The sequence below is a fragment of the Fringilla coelebs genome (assembly GCF_963513975.1).
Source record: "Fringilla coelebs genome assembly, chromosome: 7".
Classification (NCBI taxonomy): domain Eukaryota; kingdom Metazoa; phylum Chordata; class Aves; order Passeriformes; family Fringillidae; genus Fringilla; species Fringilla coelebs.
Genome location: NC_140035.1, coordinates 16,461,993 through 16,489,801, shown reverse-complemented (window position 1 = coordinate 16,489,801; position 27,809 = coordinate 16,461,993). Strand labels below are relative to the sequence as shown.

Below are 27,809 nucleotides of genomic sequence, written 5' to 3'. Positions count from 1 at the left end.
TGACCTTCTGTCTATACTTTTGCTTTTCACAGATTGTGCAAGTAACTTCAGCAAAAATTATATGGTTTCTGAAAGTTCACTTATTTTACATCTGGCAAATTGTCTCATCATTTATAATGCTCAAGATTTTACAATGAGAGTGGAGTTAGTTTATAAGGACGTGAATGATTTTGACATGCCTTTATTTTAAAAAATCTTTCTTTCTCCCAAACATACCTGAATTCCAACGTGATGTTACTGTCTACAGGCATAGTAGCCAGTAGGGAGGGAACAAAGTTGTCAGTGTTCCATGGCTGTTTGCTGATGATGTGAAATGAGATGCTGGTCCCAGCCTGTGTTTGTTGTACTTAGAGACACCACTGTCTCAGTTGTCAAATGCTTCCTCAAACGCTCAGCAGAGTCAGAAAAGGGAACTGCACACTCGTTCTTTTTGAAGGCAAACCTCCAAAAGCTGGTTTAAAGTAAACTCACAGGGCAGATGGGGAAGCTTCCTCTCTCACTGCCCATATTGAAAAATGTGATCTAGACATTTCCAGAGCTACTAAACCTTTAAGGTAAAAAAGGAAGGATTTGATGTTAACTTCAAGAAGAATTTAAGTTTTAACTTTGGGATTAACGTCTTAATCTAAATTTAAGCAGGTCCTTAACTGATAAAAACCAAACCTTTTGAGATTTAATGTGAAAATCATGCCATGCTGGCTGTGGTGCCCTAACTGAGGGTCCAGGCCAGGTGCAGATCACTTTTTCTGTAATCGCCTGTCCACCAAACTTTAAGATTTCAAAGGCAATAAGTAGGATCACATTCAGTGAAAAAAAATTACAGAATTGTGCCATCATTAAGGACATAAAGAGGCTGGGAATAATAGTAACAGACTGCTTCAGTACTCCTGGTGCCCAGGAATGACCCACTGCAGCTAACTTGGGAGCTATTGGTAATAGCTTACGGTTATTTCCTATATAGTCAAGGGAGTTTAAGGCTATGTTCTGGCCCTTGTCAGTGAGGTTGAGTATGGCATGGATGAGCAAAAGATTTTATTATGAAGGTGTTAAGACACTGAGTTCTTAACTGGATGCTGTGTTAGTGAACAGGCTTTTAAAAACCAAGGCACAAATGGGGAAAAAACCTTTAAACCTTGCTGTCTTCTGTTTATGCTTGAGAATAGCTCCCTAAAATGGTTACAGGTGTTCCACCATCTGTAAATGAAAAGTTTAGTAGTAAAAATAATATGACTAAATAATAAATATGAATAGTAATAATAGTGTTGAGGAGCTTTGTTACTTGTGCAGTGCTTCAAGAATGAAAAATGTTAAATAAATCCAATTAGTAATTAAAGTTTGTGCATGTAATAGAAAAATATGCCAAGTGACTTAGATTGGAAAGCAGTCAGTCAAAATTTAGCCTCTTTAGACTGTTCTTTGTGGAAGGATGAAACCCAGGACTGTTATTTTGTACACTGTGAAAACTGAGTAAGAATTGATGGGTGTTTTATAATTCATTGACAACACACCACATTCATTAGCATGCATTTATGGAACTAAGATGTTCCCATGTATATATGTCACACATAAATATTAAAAAAATTTGTATAAAATAATATACCGATTATGTATACTGATAATGTATATATAAATAATAAATTATAATTATTTTTATTTTTTAAAACATTCATCTGCTTGTATATTTGAATGCTGCATACAACTTCTCTAATACACTGGTTGCATGTTAAAATCTGACATTTCAAATACTCAGAAAACAAAGTGCTGTTTGACAGAGCAGACAACAGGCTTGCAAAACTTTGTACTTGAAAATAATGAATTCAGGAAATACCTTGTGCCTGACCCCAGCAACAATCTCTTCCTCCCTAAGAGTGATCTGTGTGCTCTGTGCTCCACAGAAATGGCAAACACACAGGCTGGTGGGAGGGGGGACATGGAGAAAGAATCTGTAGCTAATGCAATTGTCTCCTTTTTGTATGGATCCGTGTCGCCATTTTTGCTTACATGGGACAAAGTTCTTTACTTCTGTCAGGGAAGCTCTGCATTCTGCAGCTAAAGGCACCATTTTATTCTCAAAGAATAGGCAAATGCATCCTAAAGCTGCCTAGGATAGCAGCCACAGCAGGATAATATTTTAAATCAAATCTGTCTCTGCCATTCAGCCACCATTTTCAAATCAGTTTTGAATTATTTCCATAATTCTCCTCCCCTCTGATCTGACTTCTGTGCTTTATGACCAACTGAGCAAGGAATCTGTCCATAGATCTAGAGTCAGTGTTATTTCTAGGAATTTGGAAGAATGGGATACTGTGGAGTTGTTTTATCTCTGGATTGGTTTTATCTATTGATATACCTCTGAAAGTAGAAAAGAATAAATAAACGTGTTTAAAAAACCCCAATGATTTGTGTTGGTGGACACCCCTTCCACCTCCCTGCGAGGGTGGAACTAAGTATAGAAGAAAACAAAGAATGTCCTTGTTACTGCTTGCTGATCATCGTGAGTTTTCTGTGTGTTCCTAACCAGGACAGACAGAGGCTGTTACTTTTCATTGCCTTGCCCCTTGTGAAAGTGTTTATAGCAAAACAAAGTGGACATAAGGTGTCTGTTACCCAGAGTCTTCAAATACATCTAGAGTCAAATCTTCAGTAGTCTTCTAACTCTGGAATAAGTAATTATCCAGAGCATGTGGAATTCATGAGTCTGGTCCCACATCTTCCCCATCCCAGAGTACCTGCTTATCATCCACTTTCCAGTAATGGATAGCTTGGGTAGAATGCAAATAATAAAGACAAGGGGTTGTTCCAATAATACTCAAGACAGTAGGAAGTCTAGCAGCAGGGCCACCTCCTAGAACACTGCAGTCCCAAAACTGTCCTTTTAGTTAAAACGCTTCTGTACTTCCAAAGAAATGAATCCTGACTCCGTGTTTGGAAGAAAGGTACTGCAACTGTGTAATTCCCTATTACAGGTCAAGAAAGTTCTGATTTGCTTTCTTTTTTCAAGGCTGGCCTCTCAACACGATGTCTGGTTCTCTTGGCTAAACTAAAAGTCTGAATTGATCCAGATACGTATCTATCTATCTATCGAACTATCTATCTATCTATCTATAAAATGTTTTGTCAGTCAGATGCTTAGATCAGGTCTAGTCCCCATTATGAATGTTTGCAGGCTTCAAATGCAGACTTTTTTGTCTGGTGACTGCCTCCACATTTCTATTTTCCATATTTCATACAGCCATTATCTATTTCATAATATTTGCAGCAGCCTGCCAGGTCACTTCAGCAAGGTAGACAGAAAAATGTCATTTTTCCCTAAGTGCCTGTCACATTTTCTGTTGTCTCCTCTTACTTTTCCCAGTTAAAACCAGCAGTAATTAAACATGAATAAGATAACAAACCACTACTATTTTTATTTCCTTGTTTATTAGCTCTATAATATTTTAGATTCTTCTGTTTACTCAGCTCTGCAGTGCAAGGAACTTTTCCCTGTCCCACTTGAAGATGTGTCATGTCTGCCACGTTGACTACTGAGTCATTAAGACACCACAGTGAGGATCAGGTGACAGCAATCAGGGTGCTGTGCATTCTGCCATAAACACCAGAAGAGTAGTGTTCACCTACTTCATAGGGGTGATACCTGTTTTATGCTCTATTTTTACGTGCATATTTAAGTGCAAAATTATACAGATATCAAGACCTAAGGTCAGAAAAAGCATTGAAAGGTCATTCCACCTAGTGGCTCTCCTGACCCTGCCTAAAGCAGTGCTTGTCCAACAGCTATTGATTGCATGTTTCAGTAATGTTTTGTTTAGATGTTATTTCTTCATGGTAGGTCTTGTTTCTGAAGTGCTGCAAGTATTCTACTCTCTCTGCTGTTACGATCAAAAGCAGTATTGAGAAGAAGATCTAACTGTATCTCCCAAATGTATGAGTCAACTATTTAAAAAAGAATTGGCATAAAGATCAAGATTCCAAACAGGTAACATGAAACAGGGGCAAAACTATCCAAATGTTTGGATCGTGCTCCAAGTGTACAAGCAGAATGCTTTGAAATTAACAGTAATAACTAATATTGGATTAAATAAAAGCTCAAAGTACAATAAATCTTATTTAAATTTCAAGGGTAAAAAAACCATTGATAGAGTATATGCACTAACAGGTTTTTTATAAATATCCAAATAAGAATGGAGAACTAACAGTAGATAAGGAACAACCAAAGCTCTAATATCATAGTATGAATGCCTCCTTTTTCATTGGTAGGTTCAAAATAGCTTTAAAGTATGATCCCAGGATTATCAGTGTGTATTCCACTGAGAGAGGAAGGAATTCACAGTGGAGGAATTATAGTGGCAGAAGCAGAAGAGAACCTACATAGCTCTTGCATCCTATTGTGGTGTGTTAACCACTAGGCTTTTTTGAAAGGGCATTCGAGGACAAACTCAAAACTATTAAGTTTTACATTGGCTTTGGAAACTTGGGTATTTGTACTGTAGTTCTTTTGTTGAAAGAAAGTAAGTTCAAAATTAGTGCACAGTTTGGAATCTATAAGTAGTAGTATGCTGTAATAGTGGGGTAACTGATACACAATTAAAACTATAAAGGATATTCCAAACATATTAGCAATGTGTTACTGAAGTTTTAAGCAAACTAGTAACAATATGGATTTCAGTGGATGCAGAAATAACAGCATGTGTTATCAAACTTCATAGAATAGACTCCTGTCTATTATCACAAATAGAGCCTTTTTATTGCTCCAATGTAGGTCTCAAGCTTTTGTGCAAAGTGGGTTTCTCTTCCTTTCCTTTCTTGTAGGAACTGTATTTCCTAAAAATGTTAAATAGGCAGAGAAGAAACTTGTGGCGATGTTCTTAGTTCAAGGCAAAACACATCTCTTCTGCACAAACCACACTTTGGCAAGGGCCTGTAGAGTGTTTTGGATGGATGGAAGTTAACGATAAATGCATCCTAGGACTGTACCCATGTCTCCAGCTTTTTGAGCTGATGCCCAAGAGCTGCTTCATTCCTGCAAATTGTGTGGAACCCTAGAGCCATGGTACGCAGAAGCATAGGGGCCCCTCCAGTTAGGTTCATGTAGAGCTAACTCTGCCCCCACTGGATTCAGAGATAAAACGTCTGATGGTTTAAGCAAAACCAGAATTTATTCCCTATTACTGCACGTCAGCAGGGAAGCCTCATTAGGGTTGGAAAAAGGGTTTTTGTGATACACATTCCACTTGTGCATGTGGACGTGCATCTGCCTTTCAGATTGAGCATATATATAGAAAATATTTTAGAGGGAGTTTTGACTTCCATGCTATTTCTGAAGTGCGTTATGAACCGGTGAGTTTATATAAATACTGCGTAACAGTGATAGCCTCCAAACTTCAAGCTTGCTTTATATATTGCGGTGACTCAGGGAGGCTGTTGGCAGCTCTGCAGCACTGGGGGCTGTGGGCGGGCGGTGGAGTCTTCTAAATACATCACACACAAACTTTCCGAAAAAGTCAAAACGCGATTTCCCTAATTGAATACAGTTTTATTCCTCCTGCCGCGGGGTTTTGGGGCTCCCTCTAGAGGGGATTTTGGCATTAGGAGCTTTTCTTAGGGGCTTGTTCTGCTCGGCGAGTTGCAGGGCTGAAAGACAAGATGGCTGCGAGCGCCTCGGGAGCTGGAGCTCCTCCCGCGCTTCGGGCCGGGCCGTTGCCGTGAAGTTAAAAGTTAACATCCGCTATGCCCAAACGCCACGGCTCCGGCAGGGCTCGCTCCTCGGGAGCGACCGCTGCCTTTGCTTCAGCCAGCGCTTCTCAGGGCGCTGCCGGGCTGTGTCCGAGCTGGCCCCGAGCCCCGGCCGCCGGGGGTGTTCCCGCCGCGCTCGGCAGCGCCGGCACGGCCGAGGAGGAGGCGGCGCGGCCCGAGCCCGCCCCGGGCCCTGTGGCGGGAGGCTGAGGCCGCCTGTTAACTACAGATTTTAAAGTCTTTAGCCTGTTATAATGAAACGCGTTTATTGTTAAAATGGGAAGCGTTTAAGGGACCTCTCTTACTCTCGATTGTTTCAGAGGAAATATTTTGTTGTAGAAAGGACAGGATTTTTTTTTTTTTTTCACTTTCCCCCCGTTTTTTAGTCTGTTTTACTTCCCGGTTCTCTTGTCTCAAAGCAGGCGAGTCAGAGATGAAAATGGATTACTAGTGTGCATTCATACCAGTCTTAAATTCTAGTTTCCTTAGTACAATTTTTTTTTTTTTTGAGACTATGTTAATAGTGCATTTAATTATGCGTTTGGTGCTTATTTGACCAGATAGTGCCCGGCTCAAGCTCGCATTGCACACACCCGGAGGGTGTCTGCTTGTCACCCGAGATGTGCGTAAAGCACCCGGGCAGCTCCTGCAAGGAGAAATGGTCGTCCGGGCTGCTGAATACTGAATCCAGCAGCTATCTTAGCTGCAAAAGTAATTAAATTTGATTATTTTTCTTCTTATTATACTGGCATACAATGAGAGTGGGAAAATATCACTGAAACAATTAAAACTGGCAGCAAAAAATGAGAGGGTTTTTTTTCCCTTCCCATACCTCCAGCATAGTTACATTTATAACTGAGTATGTGTCTCTTGTGGTCTCGATTACATCCTGTGTTTTTAGCTGGCAGCGTTTCCTCTGCAGAGGCCCTGTTCTGTATGCCAGCATACATTTCAGTGTATATTAAAAGAACAGAATCAAGATGAAATAGTAAATGAAACTAAATCCCCCCACCCCCCAAAAAGTGAGGGTTTGATGCTAATGCTTGGCAGAAAATAAAAAGATGTATATCTACCGTCATCTTTCTTTTTGTAAAAGCAGGGAGTCTTCTAGCTTTGTGTTGTCAAAGAAGATGGAGCAGTTAGTTTAAGTCATCAAATGTGTTCCACAGACCTCTCCCATTCTTTAGTATTTAAATATTTGAAGACTGTATTTTTTCAGTAGTGTTTTCTGAAAATGGAGCTTGGCTGCAAGTCCTCACCTACAGAAACATCTCTTTTCAGTTTGCATTGAAGCATTTTTGGAACAGTGAGCTCTGCTAACAGCTGTATTCAATCTTGAGTAAAATCACTTCCTGAAAAAAGCGAAATTAAACTCAATATACAAGCTTGCTTGGAATATAATACCATGGAGTTAGGGAACTTTGTGATTATGAAACTGAATCCTTTCACCCTGCTGAGGTAATTTCTTGTAAATTGTACACTATGGAAATCTTTAATCAATGTCAATGTTTTTAAAGCTAAAATTCATACGATTCAAATGTGCTTTTTATTTCCTCTCACACAGAGGGTTTGGTGGGTTTGCTTGTTTTGTGCTTTAAAAAGAATTTTCTGCTGTGGTTGTGTGAGGTAGGAGAAGAGTTAGGGCACATAAAATGGCACTGTTACCTGCCCTAAGTGTTTGGCACCGTAAGTCAGGTCATGAAAATCATACAACTGATCAAAAAAGAAAAAGCTACATCTGATTCTGTAAAAAGAAATCAAAATCAGACTGTTCTTCATTTTAATACCGCAGTGTTACACAGAAGAGATGGGAGATGTTTCGTATTTTTTAATGCATTTAAGATGAAATATGAGATTGTTTATATATTTATGCTGTGATTCAAAGGTAGAATCTGAGCTCACCTGCGCATCAGTGAGTGTTACTCTTGCGGTATAGACTGAAACCATAGAATAATGCTCAGCTCACAGCCAGACTTAGGCCCTTGAGACTGAACCCCACCTTTTGGAGACTGCACTGCTCAAGGCACAGGAGCCTCAAGAGGCAAAACAGAACCAAAAGTATCCATGAACTGAAGCAACACGTTAGAGTTGATGACACAAGTGTTATCATTCGTGAGACTTCATGATCCAGGGCCTTAAAAGAAGACTAAAAAGACAAGTCACCAAACCCAAATTGCTCAAATGTTTTTAATTAGAGGAATGGAATGTTTGAATCCTTATAGGGGCTGAGCAGCTGAGTCTGTCATTGGGGCACTCCAGTAAAACCCTGCTCTAACTGGTGCCTAATTCTGTGGGTACCTAAGGACCAAAACATACTCTGCATGTATTTCTGCATTCAATAGTTTGGAAACAGAATATAAAGGAAAAGATTCAAATGTGGTTTTCTTATATTTGGGATGAATGCCATAGCCACAGGCTACAGTGTCTATTCCTCTTCTTCCTTACTAGCATTATTGCATTATTTTTTTAAAATCTGTGTCCGTATTGATAGCAGAAATAGAGAGAGGTACATTCCTGAGTGCTCAAGGAAGCAGGCACTAGAATAGGGTGTGAGTGCTGGCTCCAGGTTGAATTTGGGACTCCTGTTTCCATGGGGTATTCCAAATATTTGTTTCTTCTGCAGCTCCTTGCATTTATGGTTTTCTTCAGAAGCATGTGTGGTTTCTCTTCCCTTTCCCTTTACTCATGGCATAAGTAACCTGAGGGCCTACCTTGGAGCAGGAAATTCCAGGAGGGGGAAGGCCACCTCCTATGTGTTACAATAGCCAAGTGACTGACAAAGTGCCATTTAACTTCTCATCCTGTCAGCTTTTAAGAGAAACCCTCCTGTCAGCAGAGTTTTGCTTTAAAAGCAAATTTCACTTCCTGATTTACCAGGATACAGCAGGAAAAAAAGTAGTTTAGAAAATATTGGAAAATCTTAACTAGTGTGAATGCGGTGGGGTTCTGTTACTGCTCTATGTGCTATTTTACATTATTGTTGGATTATCTGAATTCTTCTGTGAAAAATATACGTATAAATTGCAGTCCAAATATTTGTACAAAAATACCCATTGGAAGTTTTATTTTAATGCAAATAAAAATAATTGCTATCACCCCAACTGAGTTCAGTCATAGTGCTTAAGGAACCAGAGGCTGTTCCTTGGGGCTTTGGTTGCCTTATGGTCAGAACACCATATTTGAGTGGGATTTCTTGTGAATTGTAGAATGCATCCTCATCTGCTGGGCGGTAAAGCCCTCTTAGGAACAGAATTAATTTTTTTTTTAGCACGGTTGCTCTTTATTTTATCCAAATTCATGTAAGTAAAATTAAAATTTGGACCACCCCAACCATTCCTTTTTGTTTTGCTGCCAACAAAAGAGCATTTTTTTCATTCCTGGTCCAAATTGTTAAGATGCCCCTGAGGACCTTTGTTTACAGTGTCTTCTCATTCTTTTTTTTCCTTGACATTCTCCCCTCCCTCCAACAGTGAGATACTAATTAAAGAGAGGACACAGTGACCCTGGGTTGTTTAGAAGTCACAGGGGAGTGTTGGTGGCACAATGACAAAACCATCCCTGCAGGAAGTAATCAGGCTGGAGACCCAGCACAATACTCACTTCCATCACCTGAAAAACCTCTCAAATTTGGAGATCCAACCCAGAAGCAGATTTATTTTCCCTTTAAGAAAGTATCTTCATTACAAACAAAGCCTCCGTATCTCTGTGTGTCAGTCTGTTTAACCAGGTTATTATACAAGTACTGGTTTTCTTAAACAATTACTGAACAATATTTCTCTTAACTATTTGTAAAGTAAAAACAGTATTAAGAATAGCATGTGAGAATGCACTATCACATTTATGTTTAATTTCAAGGAAAAAGCAGTTGGTTATCTTTATATCACCCAGCAGGATTATGGTCTTATCTAGTATATAGGAATTTTGCAATTTTATGATGGCTATTATTACTTAATTACAAGCTCATCGAGACTTGCGGTGTTTTACGAGCACCTAGCGCCAGAGAAATCCAGGATTCATTCCCCACTGGGTTTTGTAAACTGGACCAAAAAGTCACTTTGGATTGACACCTGTGAAAACAAGATTTGTGTTTATCCAGAGCACTCAGCCGCAGGGCATTTCCAGCGCAAGGTGAAGGCTGGGCCCTGCAGAGCTGGGGCACTGCCTGCTCCCGTGCAGAGCTCTGCTGGCAGAGCCACGGAGGCTCTGCTGGAATGTTAGTGCAGCCAGTCAGAGACATCAGCAGGCTCTAGGCCTAGCCCTCAGTCTCCAGCATTATCTGTACTCTCTTATCTTGTACCGTAAAAGAATCCAGCTGATTTCAGTAGCTCTCCACTTGGGCTGGCCTGCGCAAATCAGATTGCAGTATTGAAGTTAGCAACATGATACCCATCATTCCATTACATGGAAAAAAAATCCCACTGTCTGCGAGCTAGATCAGACTGCAGACAACATGCTCTTTAAAATGCACAATTAAGGGATTTTTTGATTTTTATCCTTATGGATTTTTTTTTCCAATTAAGAACAAAAATTATCTAGGAGAAACATTTAGAAGAATTCTGTATGAGGCAGAGAACATCATTGTGTCTTATTCCCCAGCCTGAACAGATCAGTGTCTTAAAAATAATCTTTTAACTGAAGTTTTGTCTGTTTGCTTTTTTAACTAAGTATTCATGGACGTATGGTGATACCTGGAATAATTATAAGTTTTTAGTGCGCCTATTTCACTGAGCATCAATCTCTGCAATAACACTTATCAATTAAATACTGTTTCTTTAGCCCAATTTAAAGTTTTAAGGTAATTCAAGTATGGTAGACATGGATCCATTGGGCAGTCAGTTTCACATATCTAACATCCTTTCACTTTTGAGTTAAGGGGTGTAAAAAATGTAAGGAAAAAAAAAAGAAAAAGGAAGTATCTATGTATTTACAATTATATTGCAAAATCTTTAATTGCACCAGTCAAAACCATCCTGATCAAATATAAGGTTTTCTGTAAGATTTTCTATATTCTAGATAGTAGGCACTAGAATTTTGATAGCATTTGTTCTGTAAACTCTTTTTTCCTTCTTACTTTTTAATGACCTGCTGATGCCTCAAAAAGGAAGGTGCTGTCTTTTAGATTGGCTGGTGGCCTTGCATCTTCAGGAAGGCACTATGCCCCAATACCTAAACCATCCTGGAAAACAGATTATGTCCCTCCCTGCGGTGACTCTGTGACCCTTCGCACCTACCCTGAGTGTGAGCTGGCTGTGTAACTAGAGACCCACAAAGTTATTGCTGTGTCTGGGCAGCAGGAAAGGGCTGAGAGTATCGAATACTATCAAAACCTAACGCTGTGACCAGATCGGTGCCCGGTGGGACTGTTTGGCTATGCAGATGTGGCCCAGGTCAGGTAGGAGCACACACCAGCTGCGTTGCTGCTGGTGAGACAGAGTGCACAGTGCAGGGCTTACTCTGTGGAGGCAGAGTGGTACCTGGAGCCCGCCTGGAACTCCTGCACTGAGCCTTCTGTTCGCTGAATGCCAGCAGTGTCGCAGCACTGCAGCCAGGCGGGGTTTCTGGCACTGCTCAAGGAACGCACTCAGTGTCGCTGATGCAGCAGGCACTGCCCTGGGTAGAGCAGGGGTGACCAGCATCCTCCCAGGTGTTGGCTTTTGGCTATCTGGGCATTTCGACCATTTGTGGGAGGCAAAGACAGGCGTGAATGTAGTGACTGCCCACAGGAAAGAGCCTGTTTAAAATGACAACATTGGCTTTTTAGATACCACTGGGGACTGCAAGGTTGGAGTAGAAGGGAGGCAAAAACTGGCTAAAAAATGCATCCATTTGGGTAATCTTCTGTTTCAGAGCAGGACAGATGTTTGGAATGCTGATGAGGCACAGCTATTGCTGGACTAAAGTTGTCACCTTTCAAAAACTTGGGAAAAAGATGACATACAGTTTGGTTTTTAAGTAACCTTTACCAAGGAGAGCCCATTTGTGCCAGGTTTTCACTGCATCGTATCATAAAGCTCATGCAGCTTTGATCCAGCACAGAGTTTACTTGAACTTCATTTAATATCTCAGAGAATTACAACATCATTGATTCCAACCAAAATCTGCCAGCCAGTGTTCTTGACATTGCTGTTGCTTATTGCACTGGCCATTTGACTGGATTGTTATTGTTCAGATTCCTTTCTGGTTTTGTAATGGCTGCATTTCACATTAAAGTTCAATGGTTTAATTAAGGAAATGACTGAATAGGAAGTTACTGTAACCATGATTTCAGCTGTTGAAGAAAGATTTGCCCTGCACGTGAGGAAATTTGTGAACCTAAGCTTTTTGTTAAATGTGCAACATCTCCACATTGTTTTTTAAACCACTGATATTCAGATTGATAAATCACACCATTTTCCTTCTCTTTGTGGAGGTTGATTAGTTTGTTTTGAAGCACATAGTGTACCACAGCATTTTTCACTGAAGCATGGTTTTAAACTAAAGTGATTATTTCATTTGCACGTTTCTTTGAGATTTGAAGACAAAACTAAGGACATTCTGTGTTTGCAAATGAGAACATTTTATATGCAGCTCCGTAAACCCCCGAGTAACTGCTTGCTTTCAGTTTTGAGGCTGGTCAGGGCTCTGCAGTCAGACTGCATCTTGATGTTGCTGTTCCTTCGGCAGTTGGGTGGGATTTAGTTGTTCTGCCTCTTTTCCCAGGTCTAGCCAATCCTCTTGTGTTACAGCAGCTCTCTGCATCAGAACATTAGGAAAACATATATATGACTATTTACAGATTTAAACCGTATCAGTTTTATTTTCCACTTCATAGCACACCCACATAAAGCAGTTGGTTCAGTCCCACTAAGGAATGTGGCAATGTCTGCTTGGAAGGGTGGAATAAGTGGCTGGCATGGATGTGGCAAGGGGATGATGTGGCAGGGAGAGATATCTCTTAAATCAGGTCTGCTACAAATGAAATCTCAGTGAAGAAAAGGAGCTCACATCTGTTCCAGTAGTCCCAAGCCCCCATTCTGCCAAACGATGTTTATTGGTTTGATCAACTACCAAACTGATCAACTACCAAATAATTGCAGTGGTAGAGTAAATAGTATCAAGCACTATCTGTCTTTGGAAGCCTGGAGTTTCTCAGCTTAAAGAGGCAGGGTTTCCTCTCCCCCACCAACCCCCCCATATGTTTACTTTATAGTTTACAGTTCATGAAAGAAGCAAGAAGGAGGAGTAGTCCAGCGCAAACTGAGATCTGTAGGCAGATACCATAAAATAATTTCCATTGTAGGGTGAGCTGCCTAGCAGGCAATCGACAGTGCCAGTTAAGAAGTAGTTGTGGTTAATGAGAGGCACGTTACCTGGCAGGTTTAGCATTTTAACAAAAGAGTTCGAGCAAAATTTTGATTCAACTTGAATTTTATCAGCCAAACATAATAGGAAATCAGTATTTAGACATTTTTAAGCATTTAAACCAATTGTAGTTGAGGAATCTGAAATATAGATTATAAGAGGATGTACTATTTTAAATGGCAATGTTATGGTAATACATTCTAGAATTAACCTTTTAGTTAATTTAAGACTGCCTTTTGTTTTGTTAAAAAATTAAAGGTCGTCTACAGTGGTGACATTTTAAAGACTTAACCTGATTTTTTTTAGTGGAAATAAACAGATTGTTTCTGTATCCTACAATGACATTAGTAAAATTTACAGCAAGGAAGCCCAACATGAGTTGTTATTTGTGATGCTGCTTAGGCTGATTTGTGGCCAGGTATTATTTATTTTGATACAAAATATATAATTACATAGTTTGGTACAAAATATGTAATATTACTGGGGTTTTTTAAACAAAGATGCAAACTGGGCTTTATTTGCAGTTTAAGTCATTTTTATCTCAAAGATTCAGCTTCTATTTTTCTATTTCATTCTGCGAGAATGAAGAAAGAAAAATCTGGTGAAATCTGCTGGTGAATCTAAGGCTTAGCCCTCTGAATATAGTCACCAAGGGATTAATGCAGCTCTCTTGTCTTTTTTTCACTCTGGCTTAGATCCTGCAAAATCATGTGCCTACATGATTTACACTCATGAACTGTCATATTATATGTCATCGCTAGGAAAAAAAGGTTTATTCTATCTCAAGTTACCAAATACTAAATCAGATTTAAGAAAGTCAAAGACCTCAGAGTGTCAGAAAAAGTTAGGAGTTAGTTACTGGTGGCAGGGGCAGTTAAAGTTAGTATTAAAATATAAGGATTTTTCTTTACTCATACCTCCTGTCATTACATTTGTAGTTGATTTCAGAGCACTCTTTTTTCTCTGGGTAATGTCATTTCCATACATGCATGCACAGAAGTTAATGGTGTGCTTACACAGTCTGAGGCACTGTTGGGAACAACCCTTCTGCGGAATGAAGTAGCAACTTTAGTGGAAATATAATGAACAAGGGGATTAAAATGGAAGCATTTAGGCATATTTAGATTTTCAACTTTCATGTCTTTTAAGTGATGTCTGTAATTCTGATGAAAATTCTTCTTGAGTTGTGAAACAGTGGGCTCTACTCAGAAAACAATCTAAAATTCCTTGGATGCAAAATGTATTTTTTCACTTAGTGCAGGATGTGATTTATATAACATCTCAGCTGACATGATCTGACATGTTTTTATGAATTCCTTTGCAAGGCAAAAGTGCCTCTAGTTGCAATTTATAGTAATGAGACTGTCTGCTGTGGAGTAAGTGATTACAATGAAGGTATAAGAAGGAGGCATGTTTGCCTTTCCAACTCATTACCCTTTCCTTGCTTCTCGAGTACCCAAGCCCATGTTCTGGAGCGGTGGTACCTGTGGGTCTCCAAAAGCATTCTGTTTGTCCAAACACATTTTTGTGTACTTCACCAAATATAGTCAGATGGTATTTGGGACTGGAGTTGAGCTAATTGGGTTGAATACTATATCTAACAGATAAATTTGAAAAATACAACAAAGCTCCATCTGTAAGCAGATGATGTAAAGAAACATTTACATGAAAACTTCTCAATGATCTTTAGAATAGTGAATGGTAAATTGTGTCTTAGGGTCAAAAGCAATGTTATGATAGTGCCCAGTTGTCTTCATTATGTACTTATGGACTATATTAGGGGACAAGTGGACCAGGTCCTGAAGTGGGCAGTTGTTTACTTGTGGTTTTGATGGATAAACAGCAAAAGCCCGGTGTGCATGCATGAGCATATATTCACAGATTCATGTTGAAATACTATTGAGAAATACTATTGAGAATTTAAGTCCTGCTAGAGGAAGATCGTCTTAGTTCCTCCTAGTAAGTACTCACAGAAAGCTCCCGTAGCCATTTGCTGAAGTAATTTTTGTCTTAGAGCCCCATTCAGCAAACACAGCTGGGAGTTTTGCTCTTCTGAGAAATGAGTGTAGCAAGCTGTACTTGCAAGCACGGAAACATTGTGAAGATCTGGCCCCTGGGGAGCTTAGTGCAAAATTCTTTTTGAACATCCCAGAATGGAGAAAATCCTGACTATGCAGAGCCTCTGACAGAAGCTGCAATAGTGGAAGATAGGGGGAGGAGTTGCCAAGGCAGGGAAGAACTTCAAAGAACCCTGGAACTAGGGGCGAAAGTTCAGCCTAATTCTTGTGTTATCTGAACTCACCCACCTCTCTTGCAGCGCATCTGCATAACACGTCTGGGTCTGGTTGTTGCAACAACTTCACTTTTCTGGAATATGACTGAAAATGTATTGTTTGAAGAAATGATTGTCATTTGGTTGAAAATGTTTCCAGTAAAATTCCATGAGGGAGGCCTAGACTGAGTGAGGCCGCCCAGCCTGCCCCCAGGAGGGACACGCACCTTCCCACCTTGCCTTCCCCCAGCTGTGTGCTCCTGCCACTTAACTTGTGAGGGTCTTGTTAGACACCTCAGTGACCCAACTCAACTCCCTGCCATGGCAGAAAGAAAAGCTGCTGGATTAGTGACTTGAATCAGTAAGCAAAAGGAAGAGTGGATTAAGCAAAGGGCTCATAACCATGAAGCTAGAGCAGAAGGGGGGAAAGGAACAGAAGCTTTCTTCCTTTTCAGCATCTCTAAGCATTAATTATATTGAGGAATAACTCAGTAAATCACAGAAGCACAGTGTAAGTGCTTTCATTCTAGGTGAAATCTGGGACTTACTGGTAAATCTATTGATTAGACCAGGATTTCATTTCGGGTTTTATCTTTGATTTATGTGCATTGATGTTCATGAGCAGACCTTTGAAATATGGTTGTGCGGTATCTGATAAATACTTTGAATCCAACTCAAGAGAGTGTGTTGAAAACAACTCTAAGAATCTATTTACCTAAATAAATGTAAAACTTAATTATGATGCAATAAAATATTTTCCCACCATGATTTGTGCTGCTGCCAGCCCATGACACTTAGTATGGAACATTAGTAAATAAGTCTATGAGTTACTCCCTGAAATAAATTGTCCTAGCCATCTTGATTAATTTACTGATTACTGAACATAAATATTCAGATCATATCTGAATTTAAATTACAGAAACTCAAATGCTGACGGCGAAAACACAGCCTTGGGGTAGCAATGCAGTTGGTTGCTAGTTTAGCTCAGAGCAGAAGTGGCAGAAACCCCCTGTTTGCAGCTGATGGATAGACAGTGGGCCAGAAGATGGCTTTGGTGTTCAGCTCCTGCTTTTCAGCTCTCCGTGGTGCATCAGCCACACCCTACACCTTCAGGATCCATCAGCAGGATACATCAGCAGGTGCTGTGCCCTTGTTTCACCTCTGAGGGTGGACTCTGCCGGTTACTGGGCTGTGGGGAACCTTCCAGTGCCAATGCTGAGTGCCTTGATGGTGGAGCTCTTCAATTGCCATGACCATGAGCCAGATGACCTTTATAAGCACTGAATTTACATGGGAGGAAGAATTTTCTTGTTCTAAGATGTATCTGTTGATCATTTTGTTCTGTGCTATATTGATGTTGTGGAGGTACTGCAGATGTAGGAAGTACACAGTTTCAAAATTAAGAGAGGTAGAGCATGTACTTTTAGAGGAAAAATACTATTTACGGCTTCTTTGGCAGACCGATATACATAACGCCTCGCAGAAATGTAAGCTATTCCAGGTACTTCAGGAACTATTATATCAAGTTTTATGTGGATATTTTTATTTTAAAGATATTGAAAATGAGATTAGATTAAGGGTCATTATTGAACATTTGCTTAACTTCTGACACATGACTTTGTTTCTTCACTTTGTACTCTAAATTAGGTCATTAAAATCAGATTGTGCATTATAAACAAACATCTTTGTGTTTATAGGTGATTATAAAACAAACATAGAGGGTAAAGGCTGTAATTTTGAAAGAGATAAAATTTATATGCCCCTTTGGAATCTTTATGTAAATTAGATTTACATATAGATTCCAAAGGAGCATATACTCCAGCCGAGATCATGTAAACGGACCCCAGAGAGCTGGTATGGGGTTGATGGTGTACTCAGGGGAGCTGGAGCACTGTAAAGACATTTACAGGTCAGAAATGAGGTTAATTGACAGGGAAGTGTGTGAGGACAGGAAAAATTTGCACAGTGCTTGTCAGAGGGTAGAGCTGTCAGTTCTTCACTTGGCTACTAGTATTTGTCGAACAAACACGACAGGACTTCATTTCAGGAAAGGGGAAAAAAGCCAAGAAGAGTCATTTTAGGACAACAACTTTGGAAAGAGTGGTGTTTTGTGGTTTTGTTCCAAGGTACCCACATGTATGCAGCTAGTGTACACAGTCCCCCGTCTGGCTCTGCTGCTGCTGCTGGTGAGCCTGCTGCCTGCAGCAGAGCTTTGCAGAACAGGACCTGCTCTGGCTTCTCCTCGGGTATTTTTCAAGCCCATGCTTGAGTGTACAAGCCTGATTTTGCACTAGTGGTGACAACTCCATCTTTTTGATGTATCATATCATACAGGACTTTCTCTGTCCCCTTCTTTTTTTTCCATGTGTGTTATGCTTCCTGCCTGCTCCTCATTACATTAGTACCAAATTTGCTTACAATGCAAATAGTGTCTGTTTCATTCATGGATTCAAAATGTATATCCCTATTTATAGATCTGCAAAGACCAGGCAAGAGGCTGATTTTTTTTTTTTCTATAGCAGTAGTGCACTGATAAATCTGAAGCTATTTCTTGGACTTAGGTACCAAAAAACAACGCACAAAGGAAAAAAAAATTATGTCTGGCTGATTTGTGGTCACACCTTCCACTCTAACCATTGTGCAGTGATTTATCTTTTCATTGTCATTAACTGTTCTCAATCTTTAAACAAATTTTAATTCTAGGAGTCTTTTAATTTCTTTCTTATTTCTAAAATTCTCATGAAATAGTAACCATTCAAGCCTGGTCAATTTGGTGAATAATGTCATCCAAGAAAACCCAGCACACCAAAACTGAACATACTGTGGCTAGAAAAAGCATTTTTTCTGGTTAAAAACCAGAATATTTGACCTGCTTTAGAACCTCACAAAGTGAAGTTTAAGAAAAAATTTGTGTATTTCCAGATTTTGCTTCTTTTATTGATATCTGTATTATAATGTAAATATGTAAATATATAAAGTCATTGTTTGGAGTCAATTGTCATGGAGTCATTGTTTCCGAGAAAATACTTAGCAAATATTTTTGCTTTCTTCTTCTATTGTGCCATAAATTTATTTTGCACAAAATGTAAAAATGCACAGTCAAAAAAGCATGTCCAAACAGTAAGCTATTCTTTGTAGTCTCTGTTAAAAAATAAATATTATCCAATATAATGTTGATGAACTTTCTACATAGTTAATAACAAAGCAGAAAAAGCAATATGCTTTGTCATTTTGGACAGACTTTATTATTTTACTCCATAATATATTCGGCAGCTGTTTGCACACTTTGACTGCTTTATAGTTTCAAACAAGTGTCTGGCAACATTATCAGGCTAATGGCAGAAATGACATCTTTAAGAGTCATTTCAGTTCATTCCACAAATGAGGATTGGATTTTGTCTTGTGTTTTCATTACTGATTATGAGCAGCCTCCTTAAATTTCTCTTACATAGTCATCCTTTACAGTAATTATGTTTCATACTTGTGCTTCCCAGAATATACAGGGTATATTTAGGAAGAGCATTTGTTTGACAGTGGAAATGCTTTTATAAAGAAGTATCTTGTTGTGTCTTTCAAATAATAAATAGTGCTTTCCATAATATAAAATGCTGGCATGGCATTAGCAGGAGATTGTGTTGCTCACTATGTTCATATTCTTAATGCCAGTCATCAGTGAAGGAATGGCAACAATTATGTATAATTGTGCAATTTATATTTAGTGTCTTTCCAAGAACATTTAAGGAAGCATGGAAGGAATGAACAGCAAGCCAAAATGAATAGGAGTCAAAGCATGTCACTGGAGGTACAGCCCCAGTGGCTACAGCAGATGCATTCTGTGAGCGCTGCAGGGAGCACAGGACTGCTCTTTTTTCACAGTGAGCTGTTGAATTTAAGGGAAAAACCTCTGCAGTATAGGTGATGGGGAAATCAGAGACAGGTTGGAGGACTCCCAGAGAGAATGAGCTGATGTGTTCAGATAAAAAAAAAGGTTACGTAGATTGTACACACATATTTTATAATGAGAGATAATATATACACATATTTTATAATGAGTGATAATATGACTTTTTTTTTTTTGTATTCTAATGTGGAGTATAAATAATTTGGTACTTTGGTACCAGTATTTGAAATGGTACAGCTGGAAAAGATTATTTGTTTTCCCTTTTCAGATCATCATGGAGATTTTTTTCTTATTGTTGAATATATTCATGTGAGTGTTTTGAAGACTGCATTCTTAAACAGCAGCTTCTCATTGTGTATGCAATGCCTCACTCTTACTAGATCATATACTTCTGCAGAAGTCATTGTTTCATAATAATTTTCATTTTCTAATAAAAAAGAAAATTTACAAAAGATTTTATATATGAAGTATTTGGCATGTTCACAACATTACTATGTCCCAATTCTACTGACCTCTCCTCATCCTCCCTTAGCTACAGATTTCTTTCATTACCTGCATACTGGGAATATCTAAATAAAAACAATTAATTATGAGATAACTTATCTCTGAAGGAGCTTCCCATGTAACGAAGTTTACTCTGTTCCTTTGGTTGTTAGAAATTCTTTTCATGCTTTCAGTTCTAATAGATGAATTAAAGCCAAAAATTAAAAATTTGCTTCTGTATGATACTCAGCTTCATGTATCCCTTTATTAACTCTTTACAGGAAATGCTTAGTACCTCTCAAAGTTCAGCCCTGCATTCTGTTTCCTTGGCTTGCATAGGGTATTTAAAAGTATTTTTGCATTGTTGTGGCTCAGCTTCCAGTCTACTCCGGTTTTTATCTTTCTCCATACAAACACATGTGACGAGAGGATGGATGCTCAGGGAACTGAACAGTGTGGCAACAGTCTCCTCAGTACCCTCAAGGTGGGGAAATGAGGTGCCCACAGTCATCTTTCCACTAGCAGGTCTTCAGAAGGCCCTGAAGTGGTCAGGAGAGCAGAGCTGTACGGAAATTCAGGAGATCCAGTCTGGACTCACAGAGGTTTGCAATAGACTGTAAGTTTCCCATTTAAAGCAGATTCAGGGCTGAGACCATCTGCCCTGCAGAGGCACAGAATGCCCTCAGGGGAAATAGCTACTTTGGTTGAATTTTGAGATAAGTAAGGGAAGCCATGAATTTGATTTAGAACAGAAATGGTAAAGTAGCAGCTTAAATGCGTAGAACTGTTTTTAAAATAATGGCTTCGTTTTGCCAGTCTACTCTTTGTTAAGATTGATAAGCATTACTGGAAAGATTCTTGAGTACTTTCAGTTGTCTCCAGGTTTCCTGACGAGTCTTTCTGTATTTATAACCTTCTCTCTGCAAACCTACAAGCAAACTAACAAAACAGAACATGTAAATTGCTACATTTTATTTCCGAAATGCACCAGAGCTGCTCATAAGTTTTCCTTTTTACCTGAATAAGCAACTCTGGGTAATTTAAAGAAGCTCTGAATGATTTATAGAGGAGGCACTCCTAGACCCAGTGGTCACCTTTTTCCCTCAGGATCAAAAGGAATTGCTCATTTATAACTGCAATCAGCAATATGCTTGGCTACCTGCAAGTCTGTTCACACCTGTTGTATGCAGTTAATAACAAAGTCCTTGAAAATACGATTTTTATGATCATATTTGCATCCATTTTACAGATTAGGCATCTCAATTTTGGCATTGCTAAGTCAGTAAGACTGAGACTATCCTTTTCAAACAAGGCATGCTTCTTGCATGTCAGAAAATATGTAGGAAAACTGTTGTCAGTACTTGAACTGATGTATCACTACACAAGTACTGAAAAGTCCAGGCACTTATCTTGAGCTTTATAAACATAATCTCAAGTACAGGGTTTTACAGAGAAATAATTTTGCCTATGTTTGGGAGAAAGAGCAAAGCAGCTTTTTCATATGAGCATAGCTTCAGATTGGAAGGGACCTCAGGGGATCTCTAGTCCAACCTCCAGCCCAAAGCAGCATCAGCAAAATGATCAGGTCAGGTTGCTTTGGGCTGTATGCATTCTGGTCTTGGAAATGCTCAAGAATGGAGAGTGCACAGCCTCTCAGAGCAATGTCTGTCTGTCCTGATGTCCAGTCAGAAACTTGATTGTTTCAATTTAGCTCTGCTGTCCCTTTCTCTCCAGACACCGTGCTGTAAAGAGTCTGGCTCTGTATTCTTGATTACGTTGTCAAATCTATTGGAAGGCAGCTATTTCCCTGTTTGAGACCAAAATGGAGACAGATTAATCAAGGCTTTTAAAAACAACAGATAATGTTGATAGGCACATTAGCACTTAGGAAATTATATCAAGTTTTCTTCCTAAAAAATTCTGTAATGAGTTTTTCCTTAACAAAAATAAATAATCAGATACTGTTAGATTATGATCAAATAGATGTTTACAGGATTATATTTGTTGTTATGTGTTTTCCTAATATGTTAGGAAAGAGAGTACTAGTAACTGAGAGAAATGGGCCACATACTGAATCTAAGAGAGGGAAGTCATGTCCAAATCACAGGAAGCCTTGGGACAGCAGAGAGAGCAAGACGGCAGCATTTCAGATACTGCTTCGGAATATTCCTGAAAGCCTTCCCTGGTATGACAGTGACTGAGACCCAATCGAGCATATAGTGTTTACATCCCTCCAGCCCTTCCCTGGGGGGTGGGGCAGGAAGAGGAGAGGGAAGGAAGCAAGGAATGATTGATGGCTTTTGAAAAGCTTTTCCCTGCGAGGGGAAGGTGTGGTCACTATACACATCTCCAGCTAACAAAGCCCTCTCGTAGGTGGAGCAGACTTAAGCTTTGTCACCCCTTTGGGGTGACTGCAACACTGTCCAGAAAATATTTTTCTTGTTTTTCAGTTGGGAATAGAAATCTGAGCCGGAGAAGTGGTCTGTCACTGTTCCAGTTTGTACTGCTTTAAGACAGTTCTCCAGCACGGAGTCTGATTGTGACATCCGTGACCAAGGGTTCTGAAATAAGTCAGATCAGAGCACAGATCGACTGCTGCGTGTGGCACATCCCAGGAAGGCATGAGCACACAGCTACATTTCTGTCAAATTTAAACACAGGTACACGAACATATTAAACCAATATAATCAAGTACTGCTGCCAAAACAAGCACTCCTATCCATCCTCTTGCCCCTGCCTATTTTTGCTCACTGCTACCTCCTCCATTACACTGGCACAAGCAGCAGCACAGCCACATGCTGAACCCAGCAATGGAAATGATCTGGAAAAAAATCAACCTGATCAGAGGGGAAAAAAAAAAAAAAAGGGTTTTCCCAGAATCAGTTGCTAAACTGTTGCTTTTTCAGCACTGATGCCAACTGATGTTGTTGTGAAGCAGGCATGAGGCCTTAACCGGGCCAGGGAGTCTGAATTTATCCTAGCATTAAGCCTCTGGCATTAGCTTTATGCCAGCAGTGGGAATACAACTGTTCCGTGATCCAACATGAAGTTAGGGTAGTACAGACAGACAGTACCTGACCTGCTGGTACAAACTTATTCCATCAAATAGTTTCCAGTGCCAGTGGTCACCATGTGGCTGCAGTGCTTTTCATCCAGTACTAGTAGACCTTAAATTTGTGTTACCAAATTGAGGCCAAATGGAATGAGATCCGCTTTAGGACTTGAAAGAGGGAAAAAAGCAAAGTTATGCAGAATGTAGTTCTGCCAAGTGTTGATGCTTTCCTATTGTTTGCTGTATTCAGATGGGCTCTGATCTGTAGTAGAAATATATTAGGATACCAAAATACTTAGAGATTATTTCTAGGGAAGTCAGTAATTGAAGATTATATGTTTTTGTAAATACTAGCATTTTCAGATGTTATTTGGCTTTTCAGTAATGAACTACCTGGCAATTTTCTGTTTCTTCCCAGCTGTTTCCTATGGCCATGTTGGGGTGTATGGGATCGGGGGCGGTATTGTCAGAAAGAGGAAGAGAAACCAAAAGGTGCCTGATGATGCATATCCGTGGCAGAAGTTCTTCTAGTGTCACTGATCAGTGGCCTGACAGAGCTATAGCTCTGGACTTTCTTAGAAACTAGATTGTCAACATCAGTGGGTAATGTAAATACTGTAATGTAAACAGTGCAGAGTACCAGGAGTGAAGTTGGGAACTCCTTGCCCCTCCGTATGTTCCCGTCTTAGAGCCTGAGAACTGTAACGTTTCCTAGGCCTAAATTCCGTGAAGAAACTTAAGAATTTCCCCTCACTTCCCAAATGCTGCCTTGAGGCACTGGAGAGGGCTGTGACCGGATGTTCCTCCCCCCTCCCCATCGCTAGTCAAGAAAAACTTAGGAGAGTTAAAGGGCGCAGTGTTTATCGCCTCGGAGCGGTCAGCCCCGCAGTCGGGGGGTGTCCCAACCGCGCTGCCCCCGCTGCAGCCGGGGCGCCGCGGGCTGTCCCGCTCCGGCCGCTCGGGGGTCGGGACCCCGCCGGGCGCGCCCCGCGGCGGAATGCGCGGCACGCGGGCCCGCCGCCCCCCCGCGCCCCTCTCAGGCGCAACCATTGCGCGGCGCGGGGGCGTCCGCGCCCGCCGCCCCGCTCCGCGCCTCCCCTGGCGCCGCGCTCCGCTCCGCGCCCCCCTCCCCGCGCAGGACGGGACGGGACGGGGCGGGACGCGAGCACCGCGCCCGCTCCGCGCTTCCCCGCCGCGGCTCGGCGCTTCCCCGCCCGCTCCCTCCCTCTGCTGGGCGGTGGTTGAGGCCGGCGGGAGGTGGGGCCGGGCTGGGCCGGGCCGGGCCGGGCTGGGCTAGGCTGGGGCAGCCGGCGGCGGTCAGCGGGGGCCCGTGGATGGCAGCCTGGGCGGCCGCCGCGGGATAGGGTCGACGCGGAGCGGGGCCGCGCAGGGCGGGGGCCGAGCGGAGGGTTCGAGGAGCGGCAGCCGGCGGAGAAGGCACGGAGGCGGAGAGCGCCCTGCAGCCCCGCCGCGCCGCAGCCCGGCGGCCGCCAAAGTTGCTCCCCATCCCGAGGGGGAGCGGGGGATCAGGCGGGGCGATGATCTTCCCCAGCAGCAACAGCAGCGCGGCGGGCGGCGGTCGGACCCCCTATCGGAAGCAGGTAAGGGAGGGGGCGTGTGGGTTTGTGGCACCCCCGCGTTCCCCCCGCGGCCCCGAGGTGCTGGGGGAGGAGTGGGGAGAGGAGTGGCGGCTGGCGTGAGTTGCGGCTTGCAGCCTGCTCACTTCTCGAGAGCTGGGATTTGAAAAAAAAGAAACTCTCTTCTCCTTTTTAATTTTTTTTTTAACCTCCTCTGAAAAGCCGCGCCGTGACCTTGGCGAGTGCCGGGGCGGCCGCCGCCGGGTCACCTTCGCGGGGCGTGCGGGGCGGTGCGGGGCGGCCGCCGGGGGCCGGGCGGGTGCCGGCCCCGCCGGGCTCGACAACAGGTTAGAAAGGACCCGGTGTCGCAACAGCGAAACTTGGGACTGGATGTTTTTCACTCGGCGTGAAATGAGCCAGGGAATCCGGGCGCACTTTTTCTTTCAAACAACCCTCCCGAAAACCTCCGCCGCCCTTCGGGTGCGCCCCAGCTCCCCCCGAGGGGGGCACAGGGGGACTTTGTGACATTTTACGGGCAAAGTGATCTCTCTGATAAGCTCGGACCACTCGCATCTATAGAGCTGTACTGAAAGAGGTATTTCTTTGTTTGTTTGTTTAGTCGTTGGAAATAAAATATTTGAAATAGTTGTGTTACAACCTTGCTGGACCGTTTGTCTTTGGCTGCACTTTTTACGCACACAAGATGCAATGTTGATATTAATCCTATATTATTTTGTGTGTTATTTTTCATTGACTCTTCGATTAAATTTAAAAAAGAAACAAAACCCCTTACATTTCAAGTTAATGGGAAAGCGTACACTGTGTGTGTGCCAGAGGGTAAATGGAGTAGAGGTCACTGACAAGCTACCGGCTTGACAAAGCATGCCAAAAATACTATGGCAGGCTTCTTTCCAGGTGAGAAAAGAATCCTTCCGTGTCTGCTGCACTTAGTAGCTGAAACGAGTAATTTGACAGGTTCAGTCAGCAATACTGGGGAAGTTCATCCTATTTTGCTTGGGGTCAGAATGCATTAAGGGTAGAAATAGGAAATCAGATATCACTGCTGCACACATCGAAGGGTTTCATATAAGTAATGAGGACATAGGCTTGGAAATTTTGAACTCTTGGTGCATTGTTGGGATGACACATGGTCTGTGTAGCTAACCTGCTTGACAGTGAAAGTTGAACTCATATTTTCTTGAAGCTTAAGTAAAAATTGCTATTTCCTTTCTCCTCCCTGTTATTTTACAGAAATACATTTTTGATAAGAATCACTGGTATATTATCTCAGCAGCGCTCTGCAGATGCTGCCCAGCAGTGCATGGAGTTATCTTTGCATCTTGTAGGCAAAGTGTTCAAGTCCATACATAACAAAACATGCTTATTGTGTGCGCTGGTTTTGGTTTGTTGTTAATAAATGTCCTGGATACGCCCATGCTGATCATCTTGTCTGGTGCTCCTGCATACTTTACAAATGAAGCCAGTGCATCAGATACAATTTCGTGCTCTCCCTGAGAGGACCATTAATCAAGGAAGGCCCCTTGTGTGGCTGTGCCGTGTGTCGGGTGCGGGGCAGGGTGTTGGCAGGAGCCGAGGGCAGTGGGGCCAGGCCTCGTGCTGGCAGGGCTGTGTTGTATGTGCGGATGTGAGTTTGCCTGCTGGTCTGGAGCAGGCTGATAAGATGCTCTTCTTTTCACAGTGCACTCCTTAGATTCAAAGAGCTAAAAGGGCCGACTGAATCAGAAAAACAAACAGACCCTTTTTCCCCCATAGGCAGAGAAAGAAATGAATGCAGGGGTATTATGTGGGCTTAAGACCCTGGGTACCAAAGGTTTCTTTTGTTAGTGTGTAGCTATTCTCTGCTCAAACACTTCCTACATAAGGAGCCAGGGTCTGTGCTTTTCTCCAGTTAAGTCCATGGAAAACGCCTATTAGCTTCATTCATGTAGACTCATGTCGATTAGCCGTTGGCTTTCTGATCTCCCTTTCACTCAGACTTCACCTGCAGGGGTGAGCTGATGTCAAACAGTGCTGAAGAGCGCTGCAAGCCTGATTTTTCAACCCATGATAATTAAGAAAAGTTAAGATTAAGTCCCTGTATGCTCTGTGTAACCCATATTCAGACAATTGCATTGTAGCTCAGCTTTAGTCTGAGACACAAGGTACTGTTAGTTTAGGAAAAGTTCTCAACCAATGTCTCTAAAAGGAGTAACTGGATTTCCTATGCTAACAGCGTGTCGTATGTGAAACTGAAACAATTTTAAATAACTTATAAGAGAAATTAAAACCTTTGAGCAGCTTGTATGTCTCTGTTGGTATTTTAATACATATCAGAATAGTAAAAAGAACATTTCATGTTTAGTATTATCCTGTTTCATTTTTCAGAGTCTATAGCAGATTCAGTTGAAAAAATGAGTGATTAACTGATAAAAGGCAAGGTGACACTAACCTGATTTATTTTCAAGACACTGTAATATAATGTAGATTTCTGCCTTAATTTAAAACATTGACCAAATGCCATATAGGTAGCGTAGTTCAGATCTTTACCCATACTCTCTTTTTGTTTTCCCAAATAACTCTGTTTTGTTTTATAAACAAATCTGTGTTTGTAATATTATGTTTGGTACCTGTTGTATCTACACTGTGCAACTCTGGCATGTAGGAGCGAGTCAACATTCTCAATTTCAGGTCAGATTTGACTGGCCTGATCACCTTCTCTCTTCTAGAGTACTTGTAAGAATACTAAAATGTGGTCTCTGCTGAAAACGATTTCCTGCACTATGGACAGACAGGCATATTAAAAATACTCTTACTAGGCTTAAAATTGAGACATTGCTAAAATGAGTGACAGCTCATCTAAGAACTAATTTGAAATGCAGATGTAGGTCTTGTTAAAGAATGAAAGCCACACAATATCTGCAGTAATAACCTATCACAACACTCAGCCATACATCCTGCCTGAAAAAAGTGTAAGCTAAGACTTTTGCTATCAAGGTTATTTGAGCTATTGTAAAGAATGCATGTGTGTGCATCCGTAATGAAAAGGAAACAAAATGACATACAATACTCTGCTTAATACAGGCTTTTTTAGCTCTTGGTTTGTTGAGAATAAGATGATTTTCTGTCCCTCCTCCCACTTTTGTCATTCTCATGTAAATTGGGAGGCGCTCCTCTGAAGTAAATATTTCTACACTCTGTAAAATTATCGTAAATGGAAAATTAGGCTTTCTCCTGCCATCTGCTCCTTGAATCTACAGAGCTACTCCAGCTATTTGATTAGGGATTTTAAATTGCTTTGTGCAGGGAGGTTCCTCTGCTCTCAGGTTTCTCCAAGAGGAAGCCAGAAGCAGCTCTGGAGGCCTGGGAAGAAGGAGTGCAGGATCCTACCAGCACAGCCTGGGTACTCAGGCAGTCTGTGCCTTTTAACAGCTTTGCCCTGTAAGGGTGATC

The 27,809-nt window shown here is 41.3% G+C and overlaps 1 protein-coding gene across 3 annotated transcripts in view; it reads left to right on the top strand.

Moving 5' to 3' along the window:
• The window catches only part of RBMS1 (RNA binding motif single stranded interacting protein 1), a 143,114-nt gene that overhangs the window by 27,605 nt on the left and 87,700 nt on the right, over positions 1-27,809 (top strand). Inside the window, exon 1 of one of the 3 annotated variants that reach the window (XM_084209592.1) lies at positions 24,071-24,383. The exons of the other annotated variants lie outside the window; for them this stretch is intronic. Within the exon in view, the coding sequence (XP_084065718.1) occupies positions 24,321-24,383 (63 nt within the window). The 5' untranslated portion in view covers positions 24,071-24,320. Of the gene's footprint in view, positions 1-24,070; positions 24,384-27,809 lie in introns of those variants that run through there. 3 annotated transcript variants of the gene reach the window in all.